The sequence below is a fragment of the Phyllostomus hastatus genome, unplaced genomic scaffold (assembly GCF_019186645.2).
Source record: "Phyllostomus hastatus isolate PE091 unplaced genomic scaffold, TTU_PhHast_1.1 phas_contig_17, whole genome shotgun sequence".
NCBI lineage: Eukaryota > Metazoa > Chordata > Mammalia > Chiroptera > Phyllostomidae > Phyllostomus > Phyllostomus hastatus.
The window spans coordinates 40,465,982-40,487,836 of NW_025333664.1; the positions used below are offsets into that span (position 1 = coordinate 40,465,982).

Consider the following 21,855-nt stretch of genomic DNA (forward strand, 5'->3'; position numbering starts at 1 on the left):
AAGCCTCAATGCCCTGACTCTGAGTGCCTCTCTGTCCAAAGCTCTTCTGAAGAACAGATGGCCCTTGAAGTTCACTGCTGGGTATACTGAGCAAGTCCCTCCTCCAGCCCCCAAAATAGCATGGCTCTTCCAGCAGTCACAGATGAGGGCAAACTTCACAAGCTAGTGTTTTGACAATGGACTGACTCCTTTCCTGAGATGCTGTGCTACAAGTCTTCTAGGTGGATCGAATCCCCACCGCTTCCCACCACCAGATGCTACAAAAGGTCTCCTTCCTGTCTCTTGTTACTCTGGTTGGGGATCCCTGCATGGGGCGGAGGCTCTGTACTCCTAAGAGAGGGGAGTACCCCTGCTGCCCTATCCCCTGGCTTCCCAATCCTAGTGCCTGTGTATGGGATGTATGGGGGTCTCACCCTGCCCTTGTCTCTTCCCATTTTTCTCCATGCTTCTGTTTATAAATTTCCAGATCAGCTACACTTCAACTGGTTTTTCAAGACAAATACTCTACCATTTAGCTGCACAATCAATCTGGATCTTGGATCAAGTGGACTGAACTTCCAGCTACTCTGCAGCCATCTTAGAACCTCCTCCATTTAGATTTTATAAAATTTACAGTTGAATCAGTAGCTTCATATTCTCAAGTTGTTCTAAACTTACATAAAACCTTTCCAATAACTGAATTCAGTATCAGTTTTTAAACTTAAAATTAATTAAAATAAAATAGTATTAAAAATTCAATTCTCTAGTCATACTAGCAACATTCCAAATGTTCCGTGGCCAGATGTGGCTGCTGGCTACCATATTAGACAGTGAAGATCTAGAAGGTAAGTGACATTTGTCAGGACATATAGATCATTCTGTACCTGCTAACTAAACCCACTAACGAGGTTAAACATGTTCTTAGATATGTATGCCGAAATGAGATCATGTCATGATAAAATACACAGACATCTGTTCATGTATAGTCATAGGATTTTAGGGCCGAAAAGTCCTAGAGCACCACCTTCTCATTTCAAGAGAAGAGGATCACAGTTGGTACAATACCACTTAGTAAGCATAGGGCCTTTGGTGTGACACCAAACTGCCACATTTACTCCTGATTGCAAGTGAATTTGAAAGGGCAAATGTCCTTAGACTAAAAATACACTTCTGCAAAAGAGCTATGCCAAATGGGTTTCATTTTTCACAATATTAATTTATTCAGGATTCAGTCAGACTCTCTTCATACTCTTGCTGTTCCTTATCCCCCTGAGTTTTATATGATTACTTTCAAAATTATAGGAAAGTTTAACTTGAATATGCTCTCCTTTACATATCTTGTTATTTTCTTTAGTGTTTTACATCAGAAATTTGTTTGGTGATAAATGATTTCTGATTGTCTTTCCTTGTGTCCTTCTGCAATAATGTTAGGACAAGAACTTCTGCCTCATTTCTCTGCCACATCTCACCCCAGAGTTTGCCCTTATCCAGAACTTTGTGAAGATAGTCCCCTTCAACAGCTGCACTGTGGAACAGGATCTCTATGTTTTCCATCGGGCTGGATTGCTCAAGTAAGTGAATGAACATTTGGCCAAAAATTTTTCACAAAGTTACAAAAAGAGAATAGAGAAGCTCCCTACCATTTTAATTTAATGATTCATCTTAAATTGTCTTATTGGCAGAGGGCTTGATCAAGTAATTTTAACCAACACATTTAGGGACAGATCTCTAAAATGAGAAGTTACTTGTCCAGCCAGATATTAAAACATAAGGTAACTCTATAATAATCAAAACAATGCCATGTTGACCAACTCTATGACAGAATGATGAAATACAACAGAGTCCTACCATAGGTCCCAATATAGTAAGAGTTTAGAGTATGTGAGTGTATGTGTGTAAAGATATATCTACACAAATATGTAACAAAATTTCTGTCACCACAGTGGGAAAAAGAATGTTTATTCTGTAAGTGTTGGTACATAATAAAGATAAAAATGTTTTCTTCAAGTCTACAAAAAACATTCTCAGGTGAATGAAGAGGTAAATGTAAATACTGAAAATGTAAAAAATTAGATAATAAATCTCCAGTGCTACTTCTGTGCCCAATTCTGAGAATACAAAAGTGAACAATATACAGATGTGTTCCCAATCCTTTTAAAGTTTGTAAACACTCACGTATATGTAAACCTGCAGTTGTGATAGATGTACGAGCATTGAGTATGTGGTACTATAAATATATATCAGTGGGAGATTCAGCCTAGTCAGAGGAAGCTTTCCTGAGGAAGAATGTTGAGTGCTAGATAAGGAATATGAGTGAAGACTGATTTTTATCATGTTTCAGGATGGGGAAGTTCTTTCTATTCTTTTATTTTACTATTCATTTCATTTTTATTTAGTTTTCTTTTATTTAATAGTTGTTCAAGTACCATTGTCTCCATTTTCACCCCATAACATCCCTCCTATGCCGCCCATCCCTGCCTCCCACCTTCGAACCTAACCCCTTTGACTTTGTCCATGTGTTCTTTATACATGTTCCTTGATGGGCCTTCCCCTATTTTCCCTCTCCCCCTCTTCTCTAGTAACTGTTAGTTTGTTCTTTATTTCATTGTTTCTGGTTATATTTTGCTTGCTTGTTTGTTTTGTTGATTAGGTTCCATTTATAGATGAGATCATATGGTATTTCTCTTTCACTGCCTGGCTTATTTCACTTAGCATAGTGCTCTCCAGTTCCATTCATGCTGTCATGAAGAGTAGGAGCTCTTCTTTCTTTTTTTTGCACAGTATTCCATTGTGTAAATGTACCACAGTTTTTTGATCCACTTGTTTACTAATGGACACTTAGGTTGCTTCCAGCACTTGGCTATTGTAAATTGTGCTGCTATGAACATTAGGGTGCATAGGTTCTTTTGAATTGGTATTTCAGGATCCTTAGGGTATAACCCCAACAGTGGTATTGCTGGGAAGTTCTTTTTAGAACATGGAAGAATCATTTTTTACTATATAATGTTTTTGGAACTACCCTAATTGAATAAAAATGCAACTGACTAATGGAAGGTTATTTTTTAACAAATGTGGAAGACACAGTTTTGGTATGTTTAACATATAAAGAGCTTTAATAAATCAATAAGATGATGATTTAATACTCAAATGGAAAAACTTACAACAATAAAAAAAGGTCAGACTGTTTATACATGAAGAAAAAAATCAATAGTTGTTTTAAAATCTTTAAACATCTCAAATTAGGGAAAAGAAACAAAGCTAAAATGAGACATTATTTTTGGTCCATTAATAAGAAATAAATATAGAAATTTTCAGTTCTAAATGAAACAAATGTAGTGGCAATCAGAATGTACATTAACATGAAATTTCAAAGGACAATTTGGCTAGAGTGCTAGAGTAATTCATATCCTTTTACCCTTGAATTCCATGCCCAGAAATATTTCCTAAGAAACTTGTTGGCAGAGATGCAAACAAAAATTGATGTATGAGGATTAAAGAATATTGGAAATACTCCAAATATCCAATAGTAAGAGAATGTTTAAATACTTTATGGTTCCTATGTAAAGGAATCTATAACTATGTTTATGATTCATTTAAAAATATTTAATAATGAGGGAATTCTGGCCAAAATGGAGGTATAGGTAGAAATGCTTCACTTCCTTGCACAACCAAAAGAAGAATAACAACAAATCTTAAAACAAAAGACAACCAGAACTGCCAGAAAATCAAACTACAGGAAACTCCAACAACAAAGGAGTTAAAGAAATATTCATCCAGCCTGGTGCGCCGAGACAAAGAAATATGACACACATGAAAGAACAAAACAAACTAAGCAAACAACTAGTAGGAACAGAATCACAGAAATGGAGATCACATGGAGGGTTATTAGCTCAGTGCAGGAAGGGGGAGAATGAGGGGAAAAGTATGGGGAATAAGAAGCATAATTGGTAGATACAAAATGGATAGCAAGAGGTTAAGAATAGTATAGGAAATGGAGAAGCCAAAGAACATATACATATGATCCATGGGCATGAACTGAGGAGTGGCCAAAATGCTGGAGGGTGGGTGGGGTGGTGCAGGGTGGAGGGGGATAAAGGGAAGAAAAAAATGGGGACAACTGCAATAGTATAATCAATAAAATATACAAAAAATGAATGGATAAAAGTATATTTAATGATGGAAATGCTCAGAATGTAATGTTAGCCTAAAAACATGCTAATATATAAAACAGCACTTAAATAAAACCAAAATTTTCAAAGAGAGGGAAAACATGAATTATTAAATATACTAAAAGGAGATGTGCAGATGTAATGGATACTGTAGTGCACCAAACTGGCCCATTTGGTTCACGACTGAAGAATTCATTTTCCAACTGCAGGATGTATGAGTACCAACAGCTTGAAGCTACTTCCCCCACAAAAGAGATTGCCCTGGGATGATGAAAAGGCCCTTTCCAAGGGTAGCCTGCATCCTATGAGTAGTCTGTGTGTGGGAAGTGGGAACAGAAGCAAGATAAAGGGCCTACAGTTCTTTGCCTCAAGGAGGGACAACTCTGAAGGGGCTTCTCAGGGCTGGAACACCCTGTGGGATCAGCTAGGCATTTGTTATGACAACACTGCTTATAGTCCAATGTCTTCCTCTGCCCTCTACTGCTTCTGTCATCCCCATAGGTGTGGAGGGTCCCAAGTGCTCACCCTCATAAACCTCTGTATGCAGATATCTACGTGAGGCTGCTGTCCAGGGAACTTGCCCTGTAACACTGGAGATGGTCAGAGGTTGCCTCTGGGTGCTAGTGTGAGCATCATCCATGAATTTTTTTAATCATTACCCAAGTAAATATTTCTGAATGACTTTAGAGAGGGAGGAATGGGGAGAGAGAGTATGAGAGAGAAGCATCAATGTGAGAGAGAAATATAAATCAATTGCATCCCAGGTGCACCCTGACCGGGGATCAAACCTGCAGCCTAGGTATGTGCCCTGACTAGGAATCAAACCCTTAACCTTTTTGTGTACAAAACTGCTCCACCAACTGGCAAGGGCAGCATCATTCATGATTTTTTAATTTTCTTTCTTGAATTGCCTAAATTTTGGAATTTTTCTATACCAAGCTTGAATATTGTCTAGGATTCCTTTGCTGACAAGGGGTAGAAACCCATTGAATTGGCATATGTAACTGGAGAATTTATTAATACACAGAGTGAAGTAAGAATTCAAGGGCAATGCTGGTTAAGTAGAAAGCAGGCCCTGTTTGATTTGTCTCTTCCATGTTGACCCCTGCTCACTGGTGCTTCCTCAGTGGTTGCAGGATGAGTGAGATAGTGTTACCAAACAAAAAAGCAGAGGTTTGGCCGTGTGTTGCCCCAAAAGCCAAACTGTGAGGCAGATGCTGTGTACAAGGAAATAATGTTATTCAGGTGCCGTGTGATCTGAGAGAATGGAAGATTCCTGTCTCAAAGCTCATACCCTCCGCAAAACCAAGACAAAAGTCAGTTTTCAGAGTTCCTGCTCCAATGTAGAGACCTTCAAAGCCCACAGTCGGCTGCTAAGTCATTATGCCTCCATCCTCTCATTGCTTCTTTAGAGAGAGAAACATTGATATGTGAGAGCAGCATCAATTGGTTGCCTCTCATGTGCACCTGGAGGGGGATCGTATGTACCTGGATAGAATCGTATGCACCAGGACCAGGGAACTTGTGTGCCCAGACCAGGGATTGAACCCGCAGCTTTAGTATGTGCCCTGACTGGGAATTGAATTCACAATCTGGGTATGTGCCCTGACCAGAAATTGAATCCACAACCTTTCAGTTACAGGATGACCCTCCAACCAACTGAGCTACAGCAGCTAGGGCTATATTCTCCTTTTTGAACTGAGCAACAAACGATTGAAAAACACCTCTCAGAGGCAAATACTAGGCAACAGCAGCCTTGTTCTGTGAAATACAGAGTTAGCCACATATGTAATTTTAAGTGTTCTAAAAGCCACATTAATTAAAGAATTAAAAAGTAGGTGGTTAATTGTAATATTTATTACTTAATGCCTTTATATCCAAAATATTATTGTTTCAACATGTAATCAGTATAAAAAAGTATTAGTGAGATGTTTTACATTTTTTTGTACAAAGTCTTTATAATTTAATGGGTGGGTTTTTTTTGTTTTTTTTTTTTTTTTACATACAGCACATCTTAATTCAGAGATGCCCTCAGCTTTCAGGTGCTCAGTAGCCAGGTGTGGCTCCCATATGGAACAATATAGCTTTAGAGTAGGGCACAAACATATTGTTACTTCCCATTCCTTCCCCTGAAAGTCTAGGAACAAATGCAAATTGTGAAGTATTCTTCTTTGATAAATATATATAGCCGAGATGAGTTTCACAGTATAACGCAAAATGGTTGTATTCCCTAACTGGCAGTAGATTTCCTTGGAAAAACTGGTGAAACAGTGTTTGCATTTTTGTGACACCTGACACTATACAGCACCCATATCCCCTTAAACAGTTATTGAGCACTACTGTGGGCTAAGAAAAGGGCTGGCCTTTCAGAATGGATTATGATGTGGTCTGAGCTTTAAGCCTTACGAGGGGGAAAAGATGGCCATGTCCCAGAAAGCAAAGGATAGTGCAGTAGAGACATGTAAACATGTCATATGTTTATGCACTCTCCTGGTTCCCACAACAGTCTTACTGAAATAGTCTCTGGCCATCTATATTCAAGCTGCATAATTTACTCATTTAGCAAGTATTTACTGAGCACTTACTACATGCCAGGCATTATTCTAGCCATGGGGGTGCAGCAGCAGTGAATGAAGAGATCAAAGTTCTTATCTCCATAACATCTTCTTCTAGTGAAAGGAAACAAACAGTGAACAAAATAAATAGAAGGTAGGAAGTACTGTGGAGAAAACAGAGCAAGTAATGGAAGTATCAGGGTTTCCAAATTTTTAATAGGGTGACTAGAGCTAGGGAAGACCTCATTGGGAAGGTGAAGTTTGAGTAAACACTTGCTGTTAATAAGGGAACAAAGCTTGCATATTTGTGATAGAGGAGGCAGAATTCCCAGGAAGAACTCTTGATGAGAGAGAGTGCTTGGAATGTTTAAGGAAAAACAGAGAGCAAGAAGCCAACTACTTGGTGATAAGTCAGCAAGAGAGATCCCAGAGAGAAAAGGTGTGGGGAAGAAGGCTTCGGTCATGGAAGGGCTTTCAGCCCCCAAAAGGACTTTTACTCAGAGTGAGATGGGAATCATAACTGGGGTTATTAACCATGGGCTATCTTTATTTTCATGAAGCTTTAATTGAAATGTAGTATTTCCTTCCATTGTTCAAGTAGGCAACAAACCACAAGAGGATTAGTAGCACCTGTAGCCTTCTCTTTAATTGAAATGACACTTTCAGTTTTCCTATCACATTACAGGATTTGCATGTATCTACAAATATTACTTGTGGTTTATGCTCATCCACACAACATAATAGACCACTACAGAATTATGTTATTTAATAAAACTCATAATCCTACATATTTTATTTTATGCATTAAAAAGAGGAGTCCTTGGCATAAAAGAGGTGAAGAACACCTGAGTTACTGGGATTTGCATTGAAGACTCATGTGGTCTCACTTAATGTTTGGTAAGCATCACTCTATCTGCTTTGTTGAGGATAAATTGTCAGGGCAAAGGTGGAATCATTGAGACACAGTACAACAGGGTGGTACTGCTGTTGCCAGTGGAAATAGGGTCCTTGCAGTGTCACAAGGAAAGCATTTCAGGGACCACAAATGGGAGGATGAGTTATGGTGTTAAGATTTATCAAAGCTGGAGCAAACACAAAAAATTTTCCCAGATTCAACTCAGTTCTACTGTGAAGGAAGTCCAGCCTTGTCTTCATCAAACCCAGAGGAAAGGCCAAGGTCCAGAAGTTCTGTGCCATTGGTTCAGTCCATATCAAAGCTTAGTCCAGTTCTGCCTCTGTCCACATCTAGCTAATATATTCCTGGCTGTGCTGTTATTATATCCAAGCTCATTCTTGGAGTCCATATGGCTGCTGGGCCAGCATGGCTGCCACAGAGAAAGAATACACAAGCACATGGGCAAGCATGTATTAGCAGGTGAGACAGAGTAAGAGAGAGAGAGCTTGCCTTTGTTAAGCTTGGATTATATCTCGGGCTTAAAAAGGACTGGGAATCTTTTCAAACTAACCAATCAATTTGCAGGTCTTTTGCAGACTGGCATCCATTTTTATTCTTTTCTCCCACTGTTCCCCCAGCCTTGGCAGCAGCTAATTTATTTTTTATCTATAAATTTGCCTATTCTAAACATTCATATAAATGGAATTATATAATGTGTGGCCTTTGTATATGGTTTCTTTCACTTAGCATAAATTTCTTCAAGGTTCATCCATGTTGTGGCATGTGTCAGTACTTCATTTCTTTTTATTGCTGAATACTATTCCATTATCTCAGTAGACCACATTTTGTTTTTTGATTTAGAAGTTGATGGACATTTGGGTTCTTTCTGCCTTTTGGATTATTATTATAAATAATGCTTCTGTGTACAGTCATGAACAAGGTTTTATATGGACATATGTTTTCAGTTCCCTCAGGTATTTTCCTAGTACTTTTGTGGTCTTGTTTTTCATATTTACATCTTTAATCCATCTGAAGTAGATTTTGGTGTAAGGTGGCCATATCAGAACTGAGTTGTTCTTCTTCACTTAAAAATTGCTCATAAACACTAAGGTAATATTAATTTTTATCTTTAATAAGTTAACTATAGATGTAGATTGTTCTTTGCAAATATGCTACTTTATCCATAGTGTGGGAGTATACACTAAAATTTAAGCACAAATATTCACTACAGCTAAAAGTAGGTTAGAACATTTCACTTCATTAATATTAGTAAGAATAGCACTGTCCAAACTAGTAATAATAACTGAATGATTGATAACGTTCAGTGCAAGACCAGCTAAATAATATGGTGGGCCCATTACAAAACAAAAATGTGGGGCTCTAGCCTAAGATGGGTAGGTCATCTCCCCTTTCCATGGGACCACCACTCCAACACACATCCCCTGTGGCTGGCAAATTCTTCACTGGTGTTCACAAAGTACCTGGGTGGGGGTGGGTGGGCAAGATGTCCATGCTTAGTTGTCAGCTGAACATTCTGTGGCACTGCTTGTCCCAGGTGGGGATCGTCATCACCATGCTGTGAGTAGAGATTCCATGGACATCCTAACCCTTTATCCTTCCCATTCCTGTGTCCAGGACTCTACCGAGGGAAGAGCATGGTGGTTGAATGTGAGCCTCCCCCATGCAGGCAACCCAGTTGTTACCTTAGCAGAAGGTGGCAGCAGTCACGACTCAGGGTGGGGAGGCCCTATAGGACCCAGTGTGCCAGGAGCAGGGAACAGATGGGAGAAAACGCATCATGGAATGATGGTGGGAGGTGGGTACCATATGTGAGCCAAAGCTCCAAGTGACTGGGCCCATTCCATGTCTTACTTGGCTTCACGTAAAAATACAAAATCAAAGATAAAATTATTAAGAATTAAGGTCTATAAAGCCAGCTCAGGTTTAATGTAATTTCTTAACTTCTTAACAAACTTTAAAAATTTGAAGAACAATTTAGTTAATGATATTATCGATGATTTTTACCTTATTCTTTTCCAGGTTTCCTACAATGAAAGAGTTACTTTTATAATTAATCAAACCCCATTGTTATGTAAAGATATTTTATTGCCATTATCTTACATAAATATGATCTGTTGCAATTCTGCCTCCATTTGGGGGGAAATACATATTTGGTACTTTAATATAAAAATAAATTTCTCTTTACCTAGGACCATTAATATAAGATTAGCCAATTTATCAGATACTTCTGGTGTTGAAAATCTCGTCAGCACTCTCATGCTCAATAAAAGCATATTGGAGGATCTAAAGCAATACAATGAGGCTCGCAGAGATCCTGTAAGTCCTGCTATGATCAGATTGTCTTTCTTTACCTCATGTTATGGGACCATTATGATTCATGTAGGTTCAACCTGAAGTTTCCTTGGACCTTAGTGGGAATCGTGTGGTGGGAAGCAGTGTGGTATTGTAAGATGGGAGCAAGAAAAGAAAAAGAAGGAAACTGAGGTTTAAGGAATTGAGGCTATTCTCCTCACTGGTGGCCCCAAGGACTGTGGTGGTGCATACATGAATCTACACAAGGGATATAATTGTATAGAACTTAATACATACACACACCAATGTGTGTTCCCTGCTTGTCATATTATAGTAGTGTTTTACAAAATTTTGCTATTAGGGGATACTGGGCAAAGTGTAAAAGAATTTCTCCGTATTTTTTCTTATAATTGCTTGTGAGTCTACATATTTCTCAATAGACATTTTAATTTAAAAGAAAATGGAGCACCAGTTTCACTTGAAGCAGTAAAATCATGGAGTTTTAATCCTTGAGTGCATGTACTTTTAGTATTCTGTGTGGCAAAATGAAAAGGGCACATAAAGCTCTTCTGATGCAGACTGAAGCATGTTGGGTTTTTTTTTTCAGGAAAAAACATTTCTGCAATTGTTTGAGTTGTTTGTTGACCCAGCCAGCATTTTCACAGAATACCATTTTTACTTGAAAGAATAGCTGGCATACAAAATATGGTTATTCAATCTCAGGCAGTTGTCAGGCATTTTCTTTAAAAAAGGTGAGCCTGTCACTGCAAGATAACAACTGACAACACTTGTCCCCTATGAAAAAAATCCAACCTTTCAAAAAATTAGAATTTTGGAAAATCAGTATCTGCTGCTGTGATCTTCACAGTTTCCCAGTAGTTACCAGACTTTTTCTGGTAAGTCTGGTGGTGATATTACCAAGTGCGATATTTTGATATTTTGTAATGAAATAGTCAACATTTGGAAAATTTACATAAGCTTGGTGAACCAGAATTTTATAGATAAACAATATATGATGTTACAAAATCTTGCATAGGAAGAAGATTCATTCAAAGTGCAAAACAGACCAATGAATTTTAATGTAGTAGTGTATACAAAGTTCATTGATATGGTTTCAGTTTCAACATTTAAAAATTTTAATCTTTAAAACACTACCACTTGTTAAGTTTTGGTGGAGCATCAAAGAAGAATGTCCATAATTATCTGAAAAGGTTATTTAAATACTTCTCCCTTTTCCAATTATGTATGTTTGTGAAGATAGTTTTTTCATATATTTCAACCAAAATAACATATTGCAACAGATTGAATATAGAAGCACTTATGAGAATCCAGCTGTCTTCTATTAAGCCAAATGTTAGAGATTTGCAAAAATATGCTACTCTTCTCTAAATATCTTTGTCAAATTAAAAAAATCATTTCAATTAATAAGTTAAACAAAAATTTAAAAATTCAAAATTTTTTCAGTTTTAATTACTAATACAGGAAAAAGTGATAGATACACATAAACCAAAGTTCTCTGGAGTCCTCAGGGCATAGGGGTCCTGAGATCACAATATCTGAGAACCACTGATGTAGAGCTAACAAAAGATTCTGAGTCAAGGGAATGCAATTTGAATCATAGGTTCATTCCTTAGTAGCTATAGATCTTGACAAGTGACTCAATCTTTCAAGCCTATTTTCTCATACATGAGATAGAGATATAATGATAATACTTACAGGGTTGGAGTGAAGATTAAGTGAACACTGGGAGGGCATTTAATTTACTACCTGGCCCACAGGTAAGTGGTAGATGGTCTGACCATTATGGGATCATGGTTCAAACCTATTGTTGACTGCTCACAGAAACACTAATGGCAATATTTTCAAGGATCTTAAAAAATATATTCATCTTTTCAGGATGGAACACCACTGCAGGCCTTTGTAGCTGATGTGGCAGAACAAATTGTTGGCATTGCAGTGATCAGAAATGAAATGGTAAATTGTGAAATGGATATTAATTTCCTTTATTGTGCCTTTTTATTTCATGAATTAACATACAATACCTCTTTTGAAGTTTCATTTTCACTTTAATGTGAATGCCTTCTTTTTCTGAAGTATATAAATCATGATATGCTGCATCCCACTTAGCAGCCTTTTAAATATTCATTATTTTAGTTCAAAAATGTTTAAAGTATCATAAAGAATACATGAAACATTCACATTCTATAAATTTAAATAACCTTCCACCACAAAAAAAAAATCCCATTTTCCCCCAAAGGATTACTACTACTGATAGTTAGTCATTTATCTCTTCCAATATTTTTCCTTGCACTTAATTAAATTTTTCCTTGCATCTTGTGTGTGTGTTGTGTGTGTTTTGTCAGGTGGACATCTGATTTTATTTTTTCCCAGTGCACAATTATCCCAAAGTATTTATTACAGAGTCATCCATTTTTTTCCTACTGATTTAAAATGCTACCTTTACATTATTAAGTTTCTATGTGCCTGTGTCTATTTTTACTCTATTCTGTCCCATGGATTTATTTGCTGGTATCTATTGCATTATCATGTACTTTGCTATCTAGTAGGGGAGTCTTCTCTCATTTGTCTTTTTTCCTAAATTTTTATGATTTTATTTTGTCATTTTTCTCTTCCAGACAAGCCTTATAATACTTGTTATGAATTTATTTGTATCTATTTAGGTTTTATAGAACAATTTAGGAAGAATTGACAATTGAAATATTGAGACTTCCCTTCTAGGAATACAGCTTCCTGTTTTTGTTGTGGTGGTGGTTGAATTCTTGAATCCTTCAGAAAAGTTTTGTGGCTTTGTTCATACAGGTTGTATGTATCAAATACTTTGCCCCTGGAGGTTCAGTCTCCTTCTTTCTCCATCTTGTTCCATCCCAGGAAATCTAACCTGATGGGCAGCATCAGGGGTGCCTTTGCCCTTTGTCTTCCAGTTACGTTTGACCAATGGGGAACGCTGATGAGACAAAAGGAGGAGAGTAAGATTGGGTTGCCTGGGGCTGGTCTCTCCACTGAATTCCCTGATCTTTTCCAGGCAGCCTCTTTTCCATGACTCTTTTATTGGATTCCAGAAACCAGCACCTCTTATGCTACTGCCCTGCCCCCCACCAACCCAGAGTGGTAATAACATGTAGTTGCTTCTACTCTATCTATGGTTTCTCTACATCCTGCCCCCTCCTTGTAAATAGTCCTTTTGTTAAACTTAAATTATGCTAATTTGAACATAGCATGTGTTTCCTGCTGAGACCTTCTCCAGTACATAAATCTCTACATGTTTTATACATGTATACATATCTCTGCATGTTTTATATTTTCCTGGGTATTGTGAATAGATACCTTTTTCATTGTACTTTCAAAGTGTTTATTTTGGTATGTGGGAAAACTACTAATTTTTGTATTCTTGTGTCCAATCAGCTTTTTAAAGTCTCTCATTAGCTCCAGGAGTTTTTCAATTGACCCTTTTCTAGCCCAACATAACTTCTACCATATTATACTGGTCAAAGCTGTCACAGGGCATGCTCAGATTCCAGGGATGGGGAAATGGACTTCAGCTCCTGGTGTGACAACTTCTTTCTGTAGAAGATCATGTGGGATGAGAGATATGGTCATGGCCATTTTGAAACATAGACTCTGCCACACATTCTTTTAAACATATTTATACCTTTTTTCCCCGATTTTATTTGTGTTTAGAACAACACTGAATAGTAGTGTTTATAATGGGTACTTTGTGGGTTTTTTTTTTATTTTTAATAGTAATGATTCTGCTTTGCCCCATTTAGTAAAATATTTTCTGTAGGTACTGGGAGGTATTATTTATCAAGTTAAGGCAGTTCTCTCCTATTTCTAGTTTACTAAAAGTTTTTTTTTATCATGAATGAGTATTGAATTTTATTAGATGGGTTTTTGGCATTTGTTGAGATGTTCATATGGCTTTGCTCCTTTAATGTATTCAAATTTTCCTTGTTCTTAGATTCATTTCTCTTTGATTCAATGTCTTTGAGTAATTCTTTTAGAGAGGATGGTAGGTAGTAGTGTCTCAGAGTCCATACATAAATAAGAAGTTTTCATTTTGTTCTCATACTTGAATACTTATTCAGTTGTGTATACAATTCTTATTCAACTTATTTCTCATCAGAATGTTCATGTTTTTACTCTCCTTGTCCAGTGTTCAGGGTCACTGATAAAATATAAACTGATATAAATAAATGTATGCTTCCTTGTGTTCTCTCTCTCTCTTTGGTATGTTTCCTTCTATGTTTTTTTAATACCTGAGATTCTGAAATTTTACCAAGAAGTATCATATGCCTCTTTTGAATTTGGGAAGATCTTTCTTCTGTGATTTTATTGTATCTTCCCTTTTGTTTTCTCTATTCTCCTCTCCTTGAATTCCTTTTTAGATGGATATTAGACCTTTTAAATTGATCCTTTACTATCTTTTAACCTTCTCATATTTGTTAATCTCTTGTGCTTTTTTGTAGATTTCTTTAATTTTGTCTTCTGGATCCCTAATTCAGTCTTTAATTATGTCTATTGAATCATCCAGGGCTCCTATTGGAATTTTAATTTCAGGGTTTGTATATTTAACTTCCAAGTCTCTTTGTTGTTTCCTTCTTGTTACTTTTTTGTAGCATTTTGTTATGTTACATACTCGATCTTCTTTGGTATCTCTGAGGACACTGAGTATAATTTTTTTAGTTCTCTTCTGTTCCCTGAATATCCTCTGTTTACTCTGGAGTTGTATGTTTTGCTGTCGTGGTCTTTTGAATTTGTCAGTTTTCCTCAAAAGCCTGTCCATGTCTTGAGTGACATATTAGATTACCAGTATGGCTGTCTGTCATGATACCCTTGACAGTGGAGCATATCTGCTTCTCCATTCATCTCTCCAATCACTGGGAGGACTGCCCATCCCTCTCTGTCTAATCAAGAGGCATCAGTCATCTGGCTTCCCCTTGCGGTGCTCGAAGGTAGTACTGGCAGGCCACAGGCAGGGGTCAAGGTAGGAAGATTAAACTATTGGTAGAGACCACATACCTATTGGTATGTTTTCTCCTGAGGTAAAACTGCCTTACTCATTTGTCCCCTCATCACTCTCCCACATTATTTTAAAATTAATTTTTGTTTAATTTTAAGGGATTTGGGATGAGAAGAAAATTAGATGTACATGGCCCATCTGCTGTTTTGAGCTAATAATCTCTGTTGGCTCTTTGTTTTCACTTTTTGTTTTTCACTGATTTTTCAGCCCTGTACTTATTATTCATTTTATTTTATAATGAGGAATGCTTCTTGGTAATTAAATAAAAGTCTTAAGGTATACAGGCAGTTATAGGGTCAATGCAGACAGAAAGATCAGACAGTGCCAGAACTGCCTTTTGGTACCACCACTGGCTTTGTTACCCTAAACTCTGTTTCTGCTAAGCTTTGTGGCAGATGCTGGAAAAACAAGGAATATTGAGAGGCTTAGGCACAGGCTTCCCAGTTTTCCTGAATTTTCTAGTGCCAGCCTTGCCAATCACAGCGTAAACCAAGTTCTTTGCATTTTTTAATTCTTCTTCTTGAAAGTGTGTTAAGACAATTTTACTGTCAAAAATCAAAAGAAGTATAAGTAGGTGCTTTTCAGTTTGCATATGGTCAGATTTTTCCTGCACATCAAGTGTTTTTACTGCCCCTGTCGTGACAGAGTCATGCTCACTCTGGTGTTTGCCCCCACCAGCAACAGTATCCACTGCTGAGAAGTGAAACAGGACAGAATGAGCCAGTGCACAGTTCACATGGATGAGTCCCTGCTTCCCTCCCCTGCAGTGTAGGGAATAGAGGCTAGTGATCAGAACCAGACCCAAAGAAGCAGGGGCATAGTATCCAGTATTTCTTTTTACAAGTAAACACTCACCAGTCATTTAAATTATTATACAGTCATGCACCACATAACAACATTTGGTACATAACTAACCACATAGAGGACTGTAGTTCCATAAGGTTATAATGGAGCTGAAAAAGTCCTATCACCATTATAGCTGATGTTTTACTTTATAGCCCAATGCATTACACATTCACGTGTTTGTGGAGGTGCTGGTCCAGATTTATATGACAAATCTGCCAGTCATATAAAAGTATAGCACAATTATGTACAGCACATAATACTTGATAATGATAATAAATGACTGTTACTGGCTTATGTGTTTACTATATTTTTTATCATTATTTTAGAATGTACTCTTTCTTATAAAAAATAAAGTTCGCTCTACAGCAGTATGCCATGTTACACTGGCAGCAGCTCTGTACATCTCAGGTTTACTGAGTGTCTTGAGAGCATCACTTTCTCTTATGCTTGATTAGTCTCATTATGTTTTGTATAGTAACAGGCTGTATAGGTTTGGAGCCTGGGAGCAGTAGGCTATAGCATATAGTCTATGTGTATAGTAGGCTATACCATCTGTGTTTGTGTAACTGTGCTTTATGATGTTCGCACAATGATAATACCACCTAATGACACATTTCTCAGAATGTATCCCAGTTAAGCAATGCATGACCATACCTCACAGAGATAAAAAGTTTAAGGAATGCCTATGGATCAGGCCCAGCCTCACACTTTTATTGTAAGCCAACCCAGCCATGTGTGCCAGCCAAAGTGTGTGACTTGTGGGATGGCTCATTTCCACATTAATATGTGAATTGAGAATAGTAATGAATCCAGAGAACACTGGTGTTTGTCCTGCTCCTGAAACTTGCATATACTTGGTCAGTCGTGCTGACTAGCTCATGCTCCCCTTGCCCACTGGAGGCGAAGAGCTGCTGTCCTGCTGCCTGGTCCCTAGCAGAGATGCACGGCTCTCTGTAAGGAGCAAATTCCAAAGCTCTGTAGCTATCCTCCAGAGACAAGCCATCAGAACAAATGACTTTTAAAAACAAAATTTTTAATTCTTAAAAAATTAACATTGAAGATGAGTTACTAAATCACAGGAGAGAAAAAAACTCATTTCTTACTGTTATACAATATCTAAAGTAGTTTTTAAAAAGTTTTTATCACAAAGTGTGTGCCATTTGTTTAAAAATTCTTAAATATCCTTCCCTCACCTCTTTTTTAGGATATAGAGTACATACGATCCCATTACAATATTGAAGATTTTATCTACTTCAGTCACCACCAGCACGAAGAACACGGACACCTGTATCACTTTGCCTTGAACCCCATTTTTCGGCACTATACCAAGTTTTTTCTGAAGGAGATACTCCGTTTAGGTTTTAAGTCCTGTCTCTACTACCCTGTTTACCCAGCTTCCAGGGAAGGCAAGGTAAAAAAAATGTTGTAATTAACTTTTCCAGCAGATGTTAACTGTGTCATTTGTGTTGTGTGCCATATTGTATGCCTTCCTTGCTTGATGGACTTTAATTATAGTGTGGCTCTGAATTTCAAGTGACCATAGTGAGTTTGGCCCTTGCACCGTAGTGAAAGCCCAGAGTTTGAATATCTAAAACAGTCACAACCAATATAATTAGTAGAACAATTTCTTGGCTTCTCCATATTGACAAAACAGAGACTAAAAACCATACAAAAATGCTCCAAGGGACATGAAAATCAAATTATTTCTTCTGGTAGATTAGTGAAAAGCCAAAATGATTCTCTCATGTTCGTCAAGCAAAGAAATTTTAGTAGTGAACCCATAAGATAAATCAGTTCAATCCTATAAGATTGATATGCTATCACAGCATTCCAAATAAGCACTATAATCACCCACATAAAAGTGATGGATAAAAAGTGGAGATTTATAATATCTATTTAACCTTTATGTAGTAAATACCTACATAACTGTTAAATATTTGTTATACTTTTGTAGATAATGCTGTCATAATGAACGCATATGTGATATGTGTACATTACATATGTGTGCAAGCACAGATAGTAAGCTCTTCATTTATCCTGCATTAGTCCTCTTCATAGTACTTTTCACTAGCTAAAATTTTATCTCTTTCCATGATGGCAAGTGTTTGTCTGTCTGCTCAAAGCTGAAGCCCAGTGCTTAGAAGAGCCACACATGCAGCTTGGGGAAAAGGTAGGTTTACAGTTGTGAGTACACAAAACACAGAGTTTATCCTTGTATTATTATGTATTAAATTGTGTTATTTTCCATACAAACAACTATAAACCTACTTTTGCCCCACCCTGTATATGTGCACACACACATGTACACACTCACATACAGTGTCCTGGTTGTTCCACAGGCGAGCAAGGGCCTCTTTAAGCTGGATTCCCAAGGTGTTGTTTCCTGCAAGCTTAGATGACAGCATTGGTCCTCAGCCTGATGTACACTCGAGGAGTGATGAGATTCAACACCTAGACTAGGTAGAAACTGTCCTATCAGATCCTATTCATGACTGAAAGCTTTCTCATGCTCTGTCTAGAATCTCTGATGTTGTCACATTTCTTCTTATTTACTACAAGTGAGCTAAGTAGATTTTTAAAGTGATCTTATTTATTAAACTTAAAAAATATTCTAGTGGACTTCTGGCCAAGATGAAGGTGTAGGTGGACACACTGTGCCTCCTCACACAACCAAAATTAAGGACAACAAAAATTTAGAAACAAAAAAAACAGCCAGAACAAACAAAATTGAACTGTACAGAAGTCCCGACAACCATTCATCCAGACCAATAAGAGGGGTGGAGTCGGCAGCTGGCAGAGAGGCGTCTTGGCTGCAAAAAGTGGTGGCTGGTGGTCCCAGGTGCACAGGGTGCAGGCAGCGGCTAGCTGACCCCAGGCGCAGGTGCATAGAGGCAACAAGCAGACCCAGTGAGTCACGCAAAGCAGTTGGCTGTCCACAGTCACACATTCGTGCGCAGATAAAACAGGTGAAAACGGGCAGCGAGACAGACCATGCAACCCAGGGCCCCAGTGCTGGGAAATAAAACCTAAAAGCACTGATTGAAAACACTTGTGGAGGTTGAGGTGCAGGGAGAGACTCCCAGGAGAGTTTGTTGGAGAGACCCACAGAGTCCTAGAATGTACACAAGCCTACCCATCTGGGAACCAGCACCAAAAGGGCCCAATTTGCTTGTGGGAAGTGAAAGAGGGGACTGAAATCTGACAGAGAGTGGAACAACCACCATTGTTCCCACTGGGACCCCGCCCCCACATACAAAGTTACAACCCAGCCTGGGTTGCCAAGCCCAGGTGAGCACCTAAGGCTCCACCCCTCACTACATAACAGGCATGACCAGACCCACCGCCCCCCACCCCAAAATGGCTCAAATGGGAGAACAAATCAAAGCCCCAGAGCCAATATTTTTAAGCAACCAAGAGATAGCCAACCTGTCAGATGCACAGTTCAAAGCGCTGGTGATCAGGATGCTCACAGAATTGGTTGATTTTGGTTGCAAATTAGATGAAAAAATGAAGGCTACACGAAGTGAAATGAAGAAAAATGCACAGGGAACCAATAGTGATATAAAGAAAACTGTCTAAAATCAATGGAGTGGACCAGAAGGAAGAAAAAAACAAAACAACCGAACACAAAAAAATGAAGAAACAAGAATTCAAAAAATTGAGGAGAGGTTTAGGAACCTCCAGGACATCTTGAAACATTCCAACATCTGAATTATAGGGGTACCAGCAGGAGAAGAGGAAGAGCAACAAGTGGGAAAGTTATTTGAACAAATAATAAAGGAGAACTTCCCCAATCTGGCAAAAGAAATAGACTTCCAGGAAGTCCAGGAAGCTCAGAGAGTCCCAAAGAAGTTGGATCCAAGGAGGAACATACCAAGGCACATCCTAATTTCATTAGCCAAGATTAAAATGAAGGAGAGAATCCTAGAAGCAGCAAGATATAAGGGGACAGTCGCCTGCAAAGTAGTTCGCATCAGACTGTCAGCTGTCTCTTTTGATTTCTCAAAAGAGACCTTGCAGGCAAGAAGGGGCTGAAGAGAAGTATTCCAAGTCAGGAAAGGCAAGGATCTACATCCCAGATTGCTGTATCCAGCAAAGTCTTCATTTAGAATGGAAGGGCAGATAAAGTGCTTCTCAGATAAAGTCAAGTTAAAGGGGTTCATCATCACCAAGCCCTTATTATGGGAAATGTTAAAGGAACTTAATCTAAGAAAAAGAAGATAAACAATATGAACAGTAAAAAGACAGCAAACTCACAGTTATTAACAACCACACCTAAAACAAAATAAAACTAAGCAAACAAACAGAACAGGAACAGAACCACAGAAATGGGATTCACATGGAGGGTTAGCAACAGGGGAGTAGGAGGGGGAGAGAGGAGGAAAAGGTACAGAGAATAAGTAGCATAGATGGTAGGTAGAAAATAGGGGAAGGGCAAGAATAGTATGGGAAATGTAGAAGCTAAAGATCTTATGACACACAGACATGAACTAAAGGGGGGAATGTGGATGGGAGGGGGTGTGCAGGGTAGAGGGGAGTGAAGGGGGAAAATGGGACAACTAATAGCTAATCAATAAAATGTATTTTAAAAAAGCATTCTAAAATGTATTACTACATTTACATAACAGTAACCATGTACCTTTTGTTTTTTTAAACAAAAGCCTTTGGAGAAATACAAAGGGAATGTAAAAAAAAGAAAGAAGAAATACATGGAAAGGATTATTATTGAGATATGGTATATGTTTTAGTGCCAATTTTTCTTTTTTGTCACAATGCAGCACTATATCAATTTGAATACCTAGATTTGAACTTAATGAGATGGGAAGATAGCAGTTTTGCTGGACAATCCCAGTCCTGTGCAATTTCTTTTTAGTTTGCATTTTGGCCAGTTGCCAATTTGGTCACTTTCAGGTTGTGATATTAAATTCTTAGTTTTTATTCATGATATTGTATGCACACGCCAAGCTGGTAAATCCTTTTGTATCCATAATAAAAATAACAATAGTACCTTAGACATTTTATTGAGTGTTCATATGTTTACCTCAATAGTATAGACTTGGAATATGTTATATACTATTTCTTATAGGATATAGAAACACATTTGAGAACAGATTTAAACAAGTGTAAGAAGCAGTACCAAATAATTTAGGTAAGAATTTGAGAAATCCTTAGTTGGTAGTAGTAAAAATGAGCTTTTGGCTCTCATTTGGTTTTCTCTACAGCCTCCTGCCAGCACGTGTATTGATAGATCTTCCAGGCATAGAAACAGCTCTGACTAGTTCTGTTTGTCAGTGGGTAAAATTAGGGTATGAATTTTAATGGTAATAGATGTTAAAAATTCCTTTTAGAAGCTCTTAGGAATGCCTGGGGGCTATTTTTAGAATAGTAAGTGATATGTAAATCATCTTATTTATTAAACTACACTTATAGTTCAGTTTTACTTTCTTTGCTTTCCAGCTTAAATACAATTAATATATCTTTTAAAATGTTGGTTTCACAGTTTAACTTGTGAGATTTATATAGTCAAAATACTGAGTTAATTTCTCCAAAAACTCCTAAGAATTCATAAATGTGAAAGAAATAAAGATCACCATGTTCAGTTTTTTCTAAGTTTTAAAAATTGAGTAAAATTACTATTTAAAACATTCTTCTAAAACATTTATCAGTTCATTTCAGTAAGCATAAATTCAAATTATAATTTAGTATTAATTTAAGTCAAAATGGTATGATCTAATTCCCCAAGCTATCCCACTTTCTATTTTCATCACTTTATTTCAAAACACTTATTTTCTCAACAGAGGACCAGTTAAAATAGCTGTGCTTTCACAAACAGGATTTTTCACATCTGCATTCAGTTGCCCTCTGATGACATTTTTATATATTCACCTTCTTAAAACAGCTAATGCCAAACACGCAAAGGTTAACAGGAGGCAGATAACACAGCTTAATGGGGTCAGATAAAGCTGATTCTCGTTCACTGTGGAGAAGAATATCCTCCTGGGGAAAATACTTGTACTGAAAAATCCCATAAACCAAACCACTTGTTTATCTGTCATT

General features: G+C 37.6%; 1 protein-coding gene across 1 annotated transcript in view; it reads left to right on the forward strand.

Moving 5' to 3' along the window:
• CFAP61 (cilia and flagella associated protein 61) overlaps window positions 1-21,855 on the forward strand; it is a 418,587-nt gene that overhangs the window by 207,435 nt on the left and 189,297 nt on the right. Inside the window, exons 13-16 of the mRNA XM_045833360.1 lie at window positions 1,411-1,550; window positions 9,809-9,935; window positions 11,808-11,885; window positions 17,003-17,209. Coding sequence (XP_045689316.1) covers window positions 1,411-1,550; window positions 9,809-9,935; window positions 11,808-11,885; window positions 17,003-17,209 — 552 coding nt within the window. The remainder of the gene's footprint in view (window positions 1-1,410; window positions 1,551-9,808; window positions 9,936-11,807; window positions 11,886-17,002; window positions 17,210-21,855) is intronic.